At 34.4% G+C, this 14,193-nt stretch overlaps 1 protein-coding gene across 1 annotated transcript in view; it reads right to left on the bottom strand.

Moving 5' to 3' along the window:
• Tsp42Ef (Tetraspanin 42Ef) overlaps positions 1 to 10,075 on the bottom strand; it is an 80,757-nt gene extending 70,682 nt beyond the window's left edge. Inside the window, exons 1-2 of the mRNA XM_075310402.1 lie at positions 9,995 to 10,075; positions 4,304 to 4,542 (exon numbers count right to left, since the gene is read on the bottom strand). Coding sequence (XP_075166517.1) covers positions 4,304 to 4,360 — 57 coding nt within the window. The 5' untranslated portion in view covers positions 4,361 to 4,542; positions 9,995 to 10,075. The remainder of the gene's footprint in view (positions 1 to 4,303; positions 4,543 to 9,994) is intronic.
• Positions 10,076 to 14,193: the final 4,118 nt, after the last annotated feature.

Below are 14,193 nucleotides of genomic sequence, written 5' to 3'. Positions count from 1 at the left end.
CCGAACGAAACAAGCTATCGACTTGAAACTTGGCATAAGTAGTTATTATTGATGTAGGTCGGATGGTATTGCAAATGGGCAATATCGGACCACTTTTACATATAGCCCCCATATAAACCGATCCCCAGATTTGGCTTGCAGAGCCTCTTGGAGGAGAAAAATTCATCCTATTTGCTTGAAATTTGGTATGTGGTGTTAGTATATGGTCTATAATAACCATGCAAAAATTGGTCCATATCGGTCAATAAATATATATAGCCCACCATATAAACCGATCCCCAGATTTGACCTCCGGAGCCTCTTTAAGGAGCAAAATTCATCCGATCCAGTTGAAATTTGGTATGTGGTGTCTGTATATGATCTCTAACAACCACGCAAAAATTGGTCCATATAGGTCCATAATTATATATAGCCCCCATATAAACCGATCTCCAGATTTGATCTCCGGAGCCTCTTGGAGGAGCAAAATTCATCCGATCCCGTTGAAATTTGGTACGTGGTGTTAGAAAATGTCTCTAACAACCATGCAAAATTTGATTCATATCGGTCCATAATTATATAGACCCCATATAAATCGATCCCCAGATTTGAACTCCGGAGCCTCTTGGAAGAGCAAAATTTGGTTCATATCGGTCCATAATTATATATAGCCCCCATATAAATCGCTCCCCAGATTTGACCTCCGGAACCTCTTGGAGGTTCCATATCGGTCTATAGTTATATATAGCCAATGGCCAATCACACAAAAATTGCTCCATATCGCCAAAAATAATCTACCAAAAGTTTATTTCTATAGAAAATTTTGTCAAAACTTTATTTCTATAGAAAATTTAGTCAAAATTTTATTTCTATAGAAAATTATGTCAACATTTTATTTCTATAGAAAATTATGTCAACATTTTATTTCTATAGAAAATTTTGTCGAACTGAATTATATACGTCTTTAATCGGCCTTTTTTTGTTTAATATATCCCCCGTATGGACTAACTTACAATTTAGAAGACGGTGTTAAGGATTTTTTAAGATACCTTGCCATCGGCAAGTGTTACCGCAACCCAAGTAATTCGGTTGTGGATGACAGTCTTCAGTAGAAGTTTGTACGCAATCCATGGTGGAGGGTACATAAGATTCGGCCTGGCCGAACTTACGGCCGTATATACTTGTTTCAAAGTGGTTTCCTTAAAAAAGTATTTCCTTAAAAAAAAGTACTCGCATTGATTATAGCCAACTGTTATGTATCCCATTTGTGGTTGCTACAAAATAGCACTACACTCAAAAATAAAACTACTACACTAAAAATATTTCTTGAATTTTTCGAAAATTATATCGGCGTGATGTCAGCGTTTGTAATACTGTTTAGTTAAAATTTTCTAAAAATAGTTTAAATTGTCAAAAATTAACCAAAATTTTCTTCCTAGTGGGTTCACTGTTTTTTCAGTTTAGTGTCAAACTGTAAATTATAAACGGATGGCAATTATTATGTTTAAGTTAACATTTCGCCAATAGGAGAAAGTTTCCTTCACTTTAATACTTTTTGTGTACGATCGTATTTCACACAAAATAGTTCGTAATTTCTTAAATTTGTACACAGAAAAAAATTTGCGTAGTTAAACTAATGTTAAATTAAACTTATTTTTATTGCAAAAAAATGATTTGTTTGTAGTTAAATTTTATTATTTTTTGCGAAATTTTCCGTTTTTTAAATATGTCTCAAACATTTTAAGAACTAAACGTGAGTATAAAGTTCAACGACCGTACACATAAGTTCAATATGAACTAAAGCAAATGAAAATTTTCGTACGATTCCCAAAAATAGTAAGAATGAACTACTGTATGGTTAAAATGGTCATGATTTGGCGCCAATGATTTTCTTCTTTAATTTTAGTTTCTTCTTTCTTCTTCTATGAGAGGGTGTAATTTCGAGAACTGCAGTTAAAAATTACAACGGGGCATTAAATTTTCCTGGTTTTAACAACGCTTTGTGGAAATCTCAAAATGTGGAGTAAAATTTAGTTCAATTTTCGTACGAGTTAGTTTATGCAGTTTACTTTTTTTTTCGTTGTATATTCTTCCCCCAAATGCGCCCATCATGAACTTTGTATGGCGTTAAAGACATTTATAAATTTTTGAACTCCAATTTTTAACTTCAAACTACGAAATTTTCTTTAAAAAATGAAAAAAATTAATTATGTCTAATATTTACATGTTATTTTTTACCTTATTAAATATTTACTTATTTTTTTTTTAATTTTAAATTTAAATTTTTAATTATTTCTAAAATTAACCTAAATTTTAATTCATGGTGGGTTCACGGTTTTTGAGTGTAATATTCATCCATCTACATAAGTGCTTAAATAAAAGCTCTCGAGTTTCAACGAATATTTTATCGATATACAATTGATTGGACAATTGTTTTTATAAACTCACACCAGAGTTTTCAAAATCGATAAAGGTGTTACATAACAGATTTATTTTATTAATATTTTGAAAATAACCATCTTAGTGGTATTATATTCGTATTTCACACCGTGAATTATGTTTTTGTCATTACTTTTGTGAATTAAATAATCAATTATGGCTATTTTTGAATTTAGGGGCATTTCTTAGAATCCCCACCACGTCACAAACAGTCGTATTCGACATTTAAACTAGAGGTGAGCGCGTGACACGAAATTCTCGTGACACACGTGACTGGCGAGAGTCGTGAACAAAATCCAAAGCAACTCTCGTGAATGTGCATGAATGGGACTAAAATAAGTATGTCGTGCGTGAGAAATAAAATCGGTTCGTAAATGTGCGTGAATAAAATTTCTGCAATATCACGCTCACGAAAAAAAAAATCAAGATTTAATTCATACTCGTTACCTCTGCTGATTTCCGTTTGGAAAATGTCGTGAGTATCGTCAATTTCTCGTGAATCACGTGAATCGTGCGTGAGCGCTAGTCTTTCAAAGTAGTTCGTGCGTGAGCGCTAGTCTTTAAAAGTAGTTCGTGCGTGAGTACTGGCTATTATTTCGTGAATGTGAGTGAGTGAGATTGGCTACCACACGTATCGTGCGTGAGCGTGTGTGAATAAATATTTTGCTTCGTGAAAGTGCATAAGTGTGAGTGATATTTTAGACACCTCTAATTTAAACTTCATCGGGAAAGCGTCGCCAATATTGAGAATTTGTACCACGTGAAGTTACTAAATTAAATGGTTGTTAAAGTAACTTTATTATGCGTTTATTTTGAAAAAATTAAGAGTACCAATAAGGGCTCTCAAAAGTATAAGGACATGTTATCTCATAAAAATATTGCTTTTAGATCTGTAGGTTAGGTTAGGTTAGGTTAAAGTGGCAGCCCGATTAAGATTCAGGCTCACTTAGACTATTCAGTCCATTCTGATACCACATTAACTAAAAGTACCTATTTCATATGGGCACTTCTAGTTTTAACCGTTGAACTTTCTCGATTATTTTCTTCTGTTGAACCAACCAGATTGTTCCAAAAACATTAGCAGACTGCTTAATTTAACGTTTTACAGGTCCGCCAGTAATCTCAAGCTATATGCTCCTAAAATTCACTTACGCCTTACACAAAAAGCAGGACACTCACACAAGAGGTGTTTTATTGATTCCTTTTCCTCCGCATCATGACAGCTCATACAATAGTCATTATACTTCGCACCTATAGTTTTTGCAAAATCGCCTATCAGGCAGCGACCCGTTATAGCAGATATCAGGAGTGATATCTGGCGTCTCGAGAACATTAGCATATCTAGTGTGCGGTTTAAGTTGAAATGGGTCCATATTTGCTTGGTGTCGTTACAACCCTTGCAATTCTCCCATCGAACATTTGCCATCATAACAGCCTTCTCACGCAGCATGAGCTTGCAGGTAGCTAGGGGCATACCAACAAATTCTAGTTCCCCTGGAATATGTAAGGTAGTTCTTAGCCTTGCTAGATCTGTACATTTATTAGTTCTCATTTATTAAAAAATGCAAATGCCACAGTTCCTTATAACTAAAGAATCCACAGCAGCAGAATTCGTTGTACTAGTGATGCTGATGTGCCCCCGTGTGACAGGGCAGTCTGTTTGGAAAAATATCGCAAAAACTTTATTTTATTGAATTTCGACAAATTTTCACCAATATATCTTTCAGAATTTTAAGCGTAAATTCTGTCGTTCAACCGACAAAATCAAATAGTGTCGGCCAGTAAGTTCACATTTAAAACATATTCTATATTGCAAAAAAATCATTCTATAAAAGTATATTAAAATCAATTAAAAATTATTTATCAAACAAACCAAAAAACTTACCAGACATATTATATCCAGAATATATATGAACTTTTTTATCGTTGATGTAGATGCCATGGCTTTTCTCGATCACTTTGTGTACGTTGTTATGACGATAATGGTATCTCAAACTTGAAACTGGTATGTGTACTTTGGACCACCGCCTTCATGTAGTTTACTTCAAGTCGTCGTTGATAAAATTTTCCTCTTGTATTCTTCTTTTCCAGAACCAGAGTATAGAAGTAAAAAAAAACTGCAAACTAAATCCAATAAATTTGACTATTATTTATTAAGTTCGTTATGTTGAATTTCTTGATATTTATTATTAAAAATAATCGTTGACATCATTGTATTATAGTCCCACAATGGCCAAAAACACTAATTGAACAAATCAACTTTGAAAGAAACACACCGAACAACATGAATGTTTATCTCAAAGTGAACACATAACAGATTGCATGTGTGTGCTACAGTGTCAAGCAAAATGTTTCATATAGAATTCGGAGTTTAGAAGACGCTGTTCGGAATCACAATGATTCTGTGAAAAAATATTGACTACCGGCAATAAGTTTGGTAAGCTACAAATTAGATTTTTTTGAATATCTACTCTAATCGTCGTTTTGGTCACCCCAACCGGCTACTCGCCTTTTGGTGGTTGTTGAAATCGTTTAATCGACTCCTAACGAAAAATTCGGATTTGAATTGAAAGGAACAGTGATGTAAATTTTTTATGGGAAATTCGATAATGTGTGTAGAGGATATTTTAATTTGAACCTAGCAATGTTTTTTATAGTAACATACCAATGCAATGATTTTTATGACTCATAAAAGGGACGTGCATGGGAATTTAAATAGATAAAAAGCACAGTGGACAGTGTTTTGGCTTACAAACTGTATGGTCCACGGTTCGATTCCTCGTCCAGGTGAAAGATAACATTAAAAAAAAAAAAATAATATAAAATCAAATAATTTCTTCTACATCCCAGCAAAAAAGGTGTCGCCAAAAAAAGTAGTGAAAATGTTCTTTGCGGATCCGGAAGTAGTACAAAATTGGCGCAGAAGCGATGACTTTATCATAGGAAGGATGTCCACCATTTCAACAGCCCACTATGGGCGGAAATTGAAAATTTGCGGCAAAAATTATTTACAATCAATGTACTATCGCCAATCATGATATATCGATATATCTTATTAAAATCAAATGTTACCAACAAAAAGGGAGTCAATCCCCCTTATTCCAGGCGCGTTACTATATAGGGGTCGAAATTGTAATTCCACTTGGAGTACTATAGAATATACTCTTAGATGAAGTTTAATTTATACTTGCTTATTTTCCTTATTAAGAAAGCGCATTATCCCCAGAACTTGATGTAAATAGTATAAACCAGTTGTCATTTTATTAAATTAATTTTATTAATTAATATTAAACAAATATTAACCATCAAAATCTCTTTCTTCGGTATATAACTCTAATTCCGCGATTTTGATAAAATTTGGTACAACGTGTTATCTTGGTCAAAGGACAAACACTGTTGAATTTGGAAAAAATTGGATCTAAGTTAGATATAGCCCCCATATAAATGTATCGCCAGATTTCGACAAATGAGTCCATACTGCGCTTATTTACTACCCGATTGTCTTCAAATTTAACATCAAATTCATCAAATTCGGTTCAGATTTAGATATAGCTCCCATATATATGTATCACCCGATTTTCCCAAATTTGACTATAAAACCCTTACATTTATTTTAGTATGGGCAAATTTGGGCAAACAAACTTTACAGCACGTAAAAGTATACTTTCTCACGAACAATTATAAGCAAAAATATTCATTAACAATCGTTAACATTTCTAGTTCTATTCCTCGCACATATACATATGTACTAAAATGTTCACATATAAACCGCACTTTTGAATCCACAAATTCAAGTTCGAAAATAAAAATATTTTTTAAAGTGTTTACAACATTTTGAACTACTAAACCTCCTCTTAGAATCTACATTTAAAAGTTTTCTATATTCACTTTTATTACGAAAAAAAAAATTAGACACGAAATTTTTAAATTTTTAGCTTTCCATTACCGAAAGCATTTTCTTCGTAAAAAGAACGAAAAATTTCGTTAAAAGTACGAAATTTGTCATTGTTTTACAACCAAAGAAACTTTTCATTAAAAGTACGAAATATTTCGTACTTTTTACGAAGAAAAGTTCTTCCAAAATTTTCGTAGTTTGTAAGAAAAAAAAATCGTACTTTTTATGAAGAATCTTCGTACTTTTTATGAAAAATCTTCGTACTTTTTATGAAACAATTTCATTCTTTTTATGAAAATGTTTCGTACTTTTTATGAAAAATTTTCGTAGTTTTTATGAAAAATTTTCGTCCTTTTTATGAAAAACTTTCGTACTTTTTTTCAAAAATGTTCGAACTTTTAGAAAAAAAATTTTTAGTCGAAAGTGCATTTGGTTCAGTGTTGCCAACTCCCCAAGGCCAAAAAGCACCAAAAAAATATTATAAATTCTAACATACCACCTTCCACCACAAAATCGAAAATTAAATGCTCTACTAAAAAAAAAAAAAAAAAAAACTTCCGAAGATGTATTAAGAGGGGTATTAAGATCGAGTTTAGCCGCTAAAATAGTCATTTTAGCAAACTTTGTGAAAATTTGCTTTTGGTTATTCCCCATCAAGTTATAATAAAATTTGCAGCAAATATGCATAATTTTATGCCCATTTTTACTGAAATAGTTTTCACTTTTGCGGCAAAACTCAAACTTTGTACTCACCATTATGAACCGCTATTCAAGTATACACCTTGATCAGTTTTAATGCTTTCGTCCAATTCATTTTGATCAGTGATATTTTTCACCTTTCAAAATATTAATATATGGAAGGATCTATTGCTTATTTCAGTTGTGCGTGCTTTTGTGATTTTAATACAAACGTTTTTAATGACATCTTTACCAAATTCAAAAATTCGACACTCATCGCTCGACTTTCCTACAGAATACCCTAAATAACAATATTAATTAAAAAATAATCAATACCAACTTCCTAACAATCAAATTCTATATTTGGCAATAAATTTCAGTTTCTTCGGCTCTTGACAGTCTAATCAAAATTGTTGTATCAATTAAACTTAATACTGTTCAAAATAAAAAAAGCACCAAAAGCACTAAATGAAAATGCCAGAAAGCACCAAGTTGGTGCTTTTTTTGAAAAGGCACCAAAAAGGCAATTTGGTGCTTTTTAGAAATCAAAAAGCACTAAATTTGGTGCTAAAAGCACCAAATTGGCAACACTGATTTGGTTGTAGTTACAAGTGTGAAAAATGACATCACTACTTTACATCTTAAGTTTTTGAATAATTTTTAGTTTTATTGCTTCACTTTTATTCATAGCGCGCTATCACCCAAATGAGAAGTAGCATAGACTTGCATAAAAAAATAGAATAAAGGAATACACTCAAGCACATTATAAAAGACAATTTAATGCCGCGAACGGAAATTTTACAACTTCAGTGAAACTTCTTCGTTATTTCAAAGAAAATGTTTCGTACTTTGTATGAAGAAATTTTAACGCAGAATGTTTCGTAAAATATTCGTAAAAACTTCTTCACAAAATTCATGAAATTTGAAGAAGGTTTTGTTAAAAGTACGAACTTTTTACGAAGAAAAGTTAATGTAGAATATTTCGTAGAAGTTTCGTATATTCCTAAAATGTTCTTCGTAAAATTTACGAAAATTAATGAAAATTTCGTTATTTTAATGAAGAATTCACGAAGAATAGTTAATGAAGAACTCTTCGTAAAATTAACGAAGAGAATTCTTTCGGTATAATCATGGGGTTTGTCATGAATCACGAGAATTTTCGTGAATCGTACGAATTGTCGTGTCACGAAAATTTTCGTGAATCACGAATATTGTAGTAAATCACGAATATTGTCGTGAATCACAAGAATTTTCGAGAAATTTCGTGAATCACGAGAATTTTCGTGAGTCACGAAAATTTTAGTGTCCCGAAAATCACGAGAATTGTCATGAGCGTGAGGTTATAAACGTTATTCGTGCGTGAGTATGACTTTTCATTTCGCGAATGTGCGTGAGCGTTAATTCCTACCCACATGCCGTACGTGAATGTGCATGAGGAAAAAATATTTCTTCGTGAATGTGCGTGAGTAAAATTCCACTCACGCGCACATCCGTCGGCATCCCGGAATATTCCGGGATCCCGCGGTTCAATATTTTGAAATCCAGGGATATATATATATATATATATATATATATATATATATATATATATATATATATATATATATATATATATATATATATATATATATATATATATATATATATATATATATATATATATATATATATATATATATATATATATATATATATATATATATATATATATATATATATATATATATATATATATATATATATATATTTATTTCTGAAATTCCGACCGAAAATTCGTCAAATTCTGCTTGATATTGCATATATAACGCAATTGTAAAAGTGGCGATATTTTTTATCATTTGTTTACGAACTTTATTTTGGACTTAGTATGAGCAATTTTTAATTCGGTTTACGCCGTTTCGATTAACGTCGTCAAATTCCGGAACCAATTACAACGTTAATCGAGGGATTACTGTACGACACTGTTGCACAAAGTACCTAACGTTAAATGATGATTGTATAACATAAATACCTTAATGTTAAATGCTAAAGCCCATATTTAGAACAATTTACAAACAGTTTTAAAGGAAATTATATTTTAAAAGTAGGTTTAACTTTTAATTAAAATTTTTTGAATGTTTGTTTAAAATGCCAAAAAACAAAGAGACCTATCTAATGGGTTAAAATAGTCGTATAAAGAATTTTTTATTCCGCATATTTTCGTTTAACACGCACATCTTTGTAAAATATGCAAATTTATTTTCAATTATTTTTTTTTTTTTTTTTTGCTGATGCTTTAGCATTGAGAGCAATAACGGCTCAAATCGCAATCCACACACTTGTTGCTTATAGTATTGTCCGTTAGTATTTTTTTAATTCAAACTATTTAAATTTTTGGATTACGGTTTCACTTTCTTTAAAGCACTTGGTATGCATCATTCCGGTTTCATTTTCATATATTTTATTCATTGGTATGATTTTTAATGACACAATGGTAAACAAATGGAAACTAGCTTATTTGAAGCTCTGATATTTATTTATCTACAATATACCGGTAAAACGTCGCATGGTTTATATTTTCTTAGACCACAATCACTCTAATCGCGGCAAAGATATGCGCCCAATTTTCATATGCATTTGTGTACACGCTATGCACGGCATACATGTATTCGAGTTTCACTTTATTATGACCGATATGTTTGTTTTGCTGTTTCCTTTTGGAAATGTTAATCGGTTTCTCCCTTTGTACATTCCGTCGTCATAAACAAAATGAAAACAAAAACATGTTGCACCCCACCACGAAAACATTTTGCAATGCAATCATATTGTGTTTCTGTAGTTAGCCTAGTCCACACGCACTTTGTCCATATTTTTTCGTAAAAATATCTGACCGTTACACGTAAACCGTCTCTTGGACTATGTCCAAAAATGCCACCAGAATTATAGCAATTGGCCGAAAATAAATACTAAAGAGATCGGAATAAATCGTCTTTTGCACATTACTATGCGACCGAGCGAAATTACCTCAAAGCGCCAATGAAAAGAGTAAACAGCAGACTGAATATGAATGGATGGAAGCGGAATGCCAACGAGTATTGGGTGAATGAAAGCGCCAAAAATCTTTTATATCAATCTGTGTAACCCTGTTAATTCTAGAGCTTTATTGAAGAAGCTTTTGGCTAGAGCGCTAGTGGTATAAATCAAAGATACAACCATGTTCAAAGAATCATTGAATGTAATGACAGTTCTACAACAAGTATCAACATGGAATTAGAGGTGTGCACGTGACTCACGAAAATTTTCGGACTCACGTTGTTAGTCACGCTGAATGCAATGGCTTGAGTAAGCGTGATTAACAAATCAAATGTTGTGCGTTAGCGTGGGTCACGAAAATAATTTCTTCGTGAGTGAAGGTGGAATTACATACAATGCGTTAATGCGTCCGTTGATTGAAGAGTTGAATTTTCTCTTTCAAAGCAACAGCTCGGTTAGAGTGCTTCAAACAGAAAAAATCAACCCTTCCATCAACGCACGGATTAACGCATGGTATGTAATTCAACCTTGAGTAACGAATTTCGGAAAAATATCCTCTCGAAAATAAACCCGCCCACAGACATAAAACGCATTCGTTTACAATTTTAGTGACACCTGGCATGTTGAGAGTTTAATAACGCATTCGATTCTAATCATGCTCATGTTTTCAGATTAAAGGTGTGCACTAGAGTGACCGCAACTTATATGGGGCAAAAAATTGTCGGAATCTTGTTCGCCTTAACCCCACAAAACGAATCCCCTATCCAGATATTGGGATCATTAGCGTAGCTAGACAATTTTCCTATGGGGGGCTAAAGCCCCCCTAGCTAAAATTTTATAGACTGAACTTATAGGTTCAACTAATGTTTTATTTCATAAAATTGAATAAAAAAAATAGACATCAAAATAACTCGACAATCAATTTATAATAAAGCAACTAAAAGTACCCTACGGGAAATTGGTGCAAATTGCCACTGACGGACCTATCACAGAACTGGTACCTGTGCTCCAGTTAGTTGCAATTTTCACATTTAGTGAAATAAAATTATCAGAATAACCTTTTGTTCGACATATTTCAAAAGTTTTTTTTTCATTTCGGGTTCGATTTGGAGCCCAAATTGAAACAGATTTCTAAGAGTTTGTCCGAGACCAGTTCTGTGGTTAATCCATTTCCCGTAGGGTAGTTCCACACTTTTCCCAGCAAACAATTGGGAGTTGTTCTAAAGGCACAACTTTAAAAGCACTTCCAAAAATGTCCTCACAAAGAAGTTAACTATTTTAACTGCACAGGATTTTTTTACTTCATTTTTTTATATGTTAACGTCGTGTTAACGTCGTTTAATCGGTCTCAAATTTTGGCTATCCCAATATCTGGAAAGGGGATTCGTTTTGTGAGGTTGAGGCGAATGCTCCTAGTGGCACCAGGTCGCGTTTTCGAAGCTAAAGGCTGGCGTAGGTTAGGTTAGGTTAGGTGGCAGCCCGATGTATCAGGCTCACTTAGACTATTCAGTCCATTGTGATACCACAGTGGTGAACTTCTCTCTTATCACTGAGTTCTTCCCGATTCCATGTTAAGCTCAATGACAAGGGACCACCTTTTTATAGCCGAGTCCGAACGGCGTTCCATATTCGAGTGAAACCACTTAGAGAAGCTTTAAACCCCTCAGAAATGTTACCAGCATTACTGAGGTGGGATAATCCACCGCTGAAAAACTTTTTGGTGTTCGGTCGAAGCAGGAATCGAACCCACGACCTTGTGTATGCAAGGCGGGCATGCTAACCATTGCACCACGGTGGTGTATAAAATATATTTAAAAATGTCCAAACTTGTTTTTTTCTGTGTGTGTACTGAATCCAGTGTAGCAGTATTCCACGTAGAGGTGTGCACGTGCGTAATATTTTATGCAGACTCACGACCAGAGAATGAATCCGACCCATTTTTGTCGGCGGCGGCTAACACTAATTTTTTGCCTGCTGCGGATTGACGGCTAAGCCGATATAAATTTGTCCATTCGGGGGCGGACAATTATCCATTATAAATTCAATTTGAAGTTATCAGAATGGTAATGAAATAAGTTGTACAAACAATCATACAATCACATTTCCATTTCTTTAAAATTTTCTTGCACAATTATTATAGCAACTTGATACTGACGGATTTTGGGTGGAAAGTTAAACATTTTGACAAAAAATACAACAATTATTATTAAATTTTTCCTATTTAAATCAATATTTTTGATAAATTGCGCCTAATTTTGAGTCGAAAATTGGTCGGCGGCGCGACTCGGCGGCTTCATTCTCTGCTCATTCCTATTCAACCGTCGAACGGAACGGACGTGTTTTTCAATAGCGGATAAACTCATCGTAATAGGTACCTACTACGAATTTCAAGTGTGGTGGGATATTAAGCCACCATGCAGCGAAATTCCAAGTCATCCACTGGGTTGCTAACTTCAGGGCCCAGTGGACGGGTATCGACTGGAGTTATAAATCTGGGCAATGACCAAGAGTTAGGCCCAATTAGTCGACCTGTAGACGGGTCGACAGGTGGCGACACTCTGACAAGTCGAACTTTTTCTAAGGTAACGACATCAAAAGGAGGTAATCCCTCACGAAAGAGATTCAAGGAACGCAGAAATGCTTTGTTTATCCTAAAGAAGTTAGGATCAGTCGACCCAAGCACGCTGTCGGCTAAACAAAGCGATTCCTTAAAATGGGCTCAAGGAATTCTTGAGACTGGAAAAAGGGAACGATCGCCGGATGAGCTGCCATCCTCCAAAAGGGATCAAAGATCGTTTGCCTCAGTTGCTAAAGATAGCCTTGTGATGGCTATCATTAATAAAGGAGCATTGGACGGTATGGTTCCAAAGCAAAAATGGGGGGAAATTGAGAATGCTCTATCTGTCGTCTACTCACAGGTGCTGGAAAAGTTTCCCGGCCCAGATCCTCGACACCAAGAGGCTGGTTGGTATCAAGGACGATTTAAGCTAGTCGCATTTGAGGACCAGAGGTCTATAGAATGTTTTAAAGCTGCTCTGATACTAATTGGTGAAGTTTGGGAAGGAGCTGCTCTAGAGTTAGTCGAGAAGAAAGACATACCGGCTAGACCTAGAGCACATGCCTGGATATCTGCAAACCCTTCTGACCCTGAATCTATTTTAAATAGACTGAAACGATGCAATCCAGATCTTCCAACAGCTGATTGGAAGGTTGGCCGTTTGGATGAAGTGGATGGGCCAAGACGGCATGCAGTGTTTATATTGAACACTCAGTCTTTGCCACATCTGGCAAAGTCCCAGCGCCAAACGATCAGCTAAAGGATTCAGAAATGGACAAGTCTCTGTCTGAATCAGAAGTAAGCGGATCCTCTTGCGAAGTCGAGGGAGATACCAAAGTTGAAGACATGGATAGATACCGTATGCGTGAGGAGGCTTCTATTGCCTCAGAACTCACCAAAGTCGAACCTATGGTTATTGCGAGAGTCACCGATATCTCTGAAGAGGACATTCTTGATGACTCGATCGAAGCGGCTGATGTGACGGTTGTTGAAAATCTCGATGGTCCTACGGATCCTCCAGATAAATCTTCATCATTGTAAGGCTGCATGTGCTGCCTTAAAAGTTCTCCTGATGAAAGGGGACATAGACATAGTTCTTATTCAAGAACCATATGTTTATAGAAACAAAATATGTGAATTAAGTACTCCGGGGTACAAACTATTGCAGTATACTGGTAATGATGTAATTCGAGCCTGTATAATTGCTAAAAACGAGCTTAACTTGTTTCTGCTTCCTTCAATGTGCAATGCAGACACTGTCGTTGCCAATTTAGAAATAGCCAAATGCAAATATTGGGTATCCAACAGCGTTGCCAATTTAGCTTTTTTCCCGCTAGATTTGGCTTTTTTTGAAGACGTTTAGCGGGAAAAAATTCATTTAGCTTTTTTTCTGGCTTTTTTCATGACCCTTTTAGCTATTTTTGGCTTTTTTATTTTCGACATGTTCCTATTGAAATATGGATAAAACTTCGTTTTTATCTAAGTCTTGCTGCCAGAATAAGGTTTTTCACATGTTTCAAATCTTAATTGAAACATTAATAATTATTCCAGCCATTATGCGGGCATTTTTGCAGCAAATACACCTTGTTGTAAAGTTCTTGCCTCGTATTCATAAAAGTTATCGTAAACTTTA

The sequence above is a fragment of the Haematobia irritans genome, chromosome 5 (genome assembly GCF_050003625.1).
Source record: "Haematobia irritans isolate KBUSLIRL chromosome 5, ASM5000362v1, whole genome shotgun sequence".
In the NCBI taxonomy this organism is placed as follows: domain Eukaryota; kingdom Metazoa; phylum Arthropoda; class Insecta; order Diptera; family Muscidae; genus Haematobia; species Haematobia irritans.
Note: the sequence above shows the minus strand (reverse complement) of the source record. Positions and strands in the feature narration are given on the sequence as shown.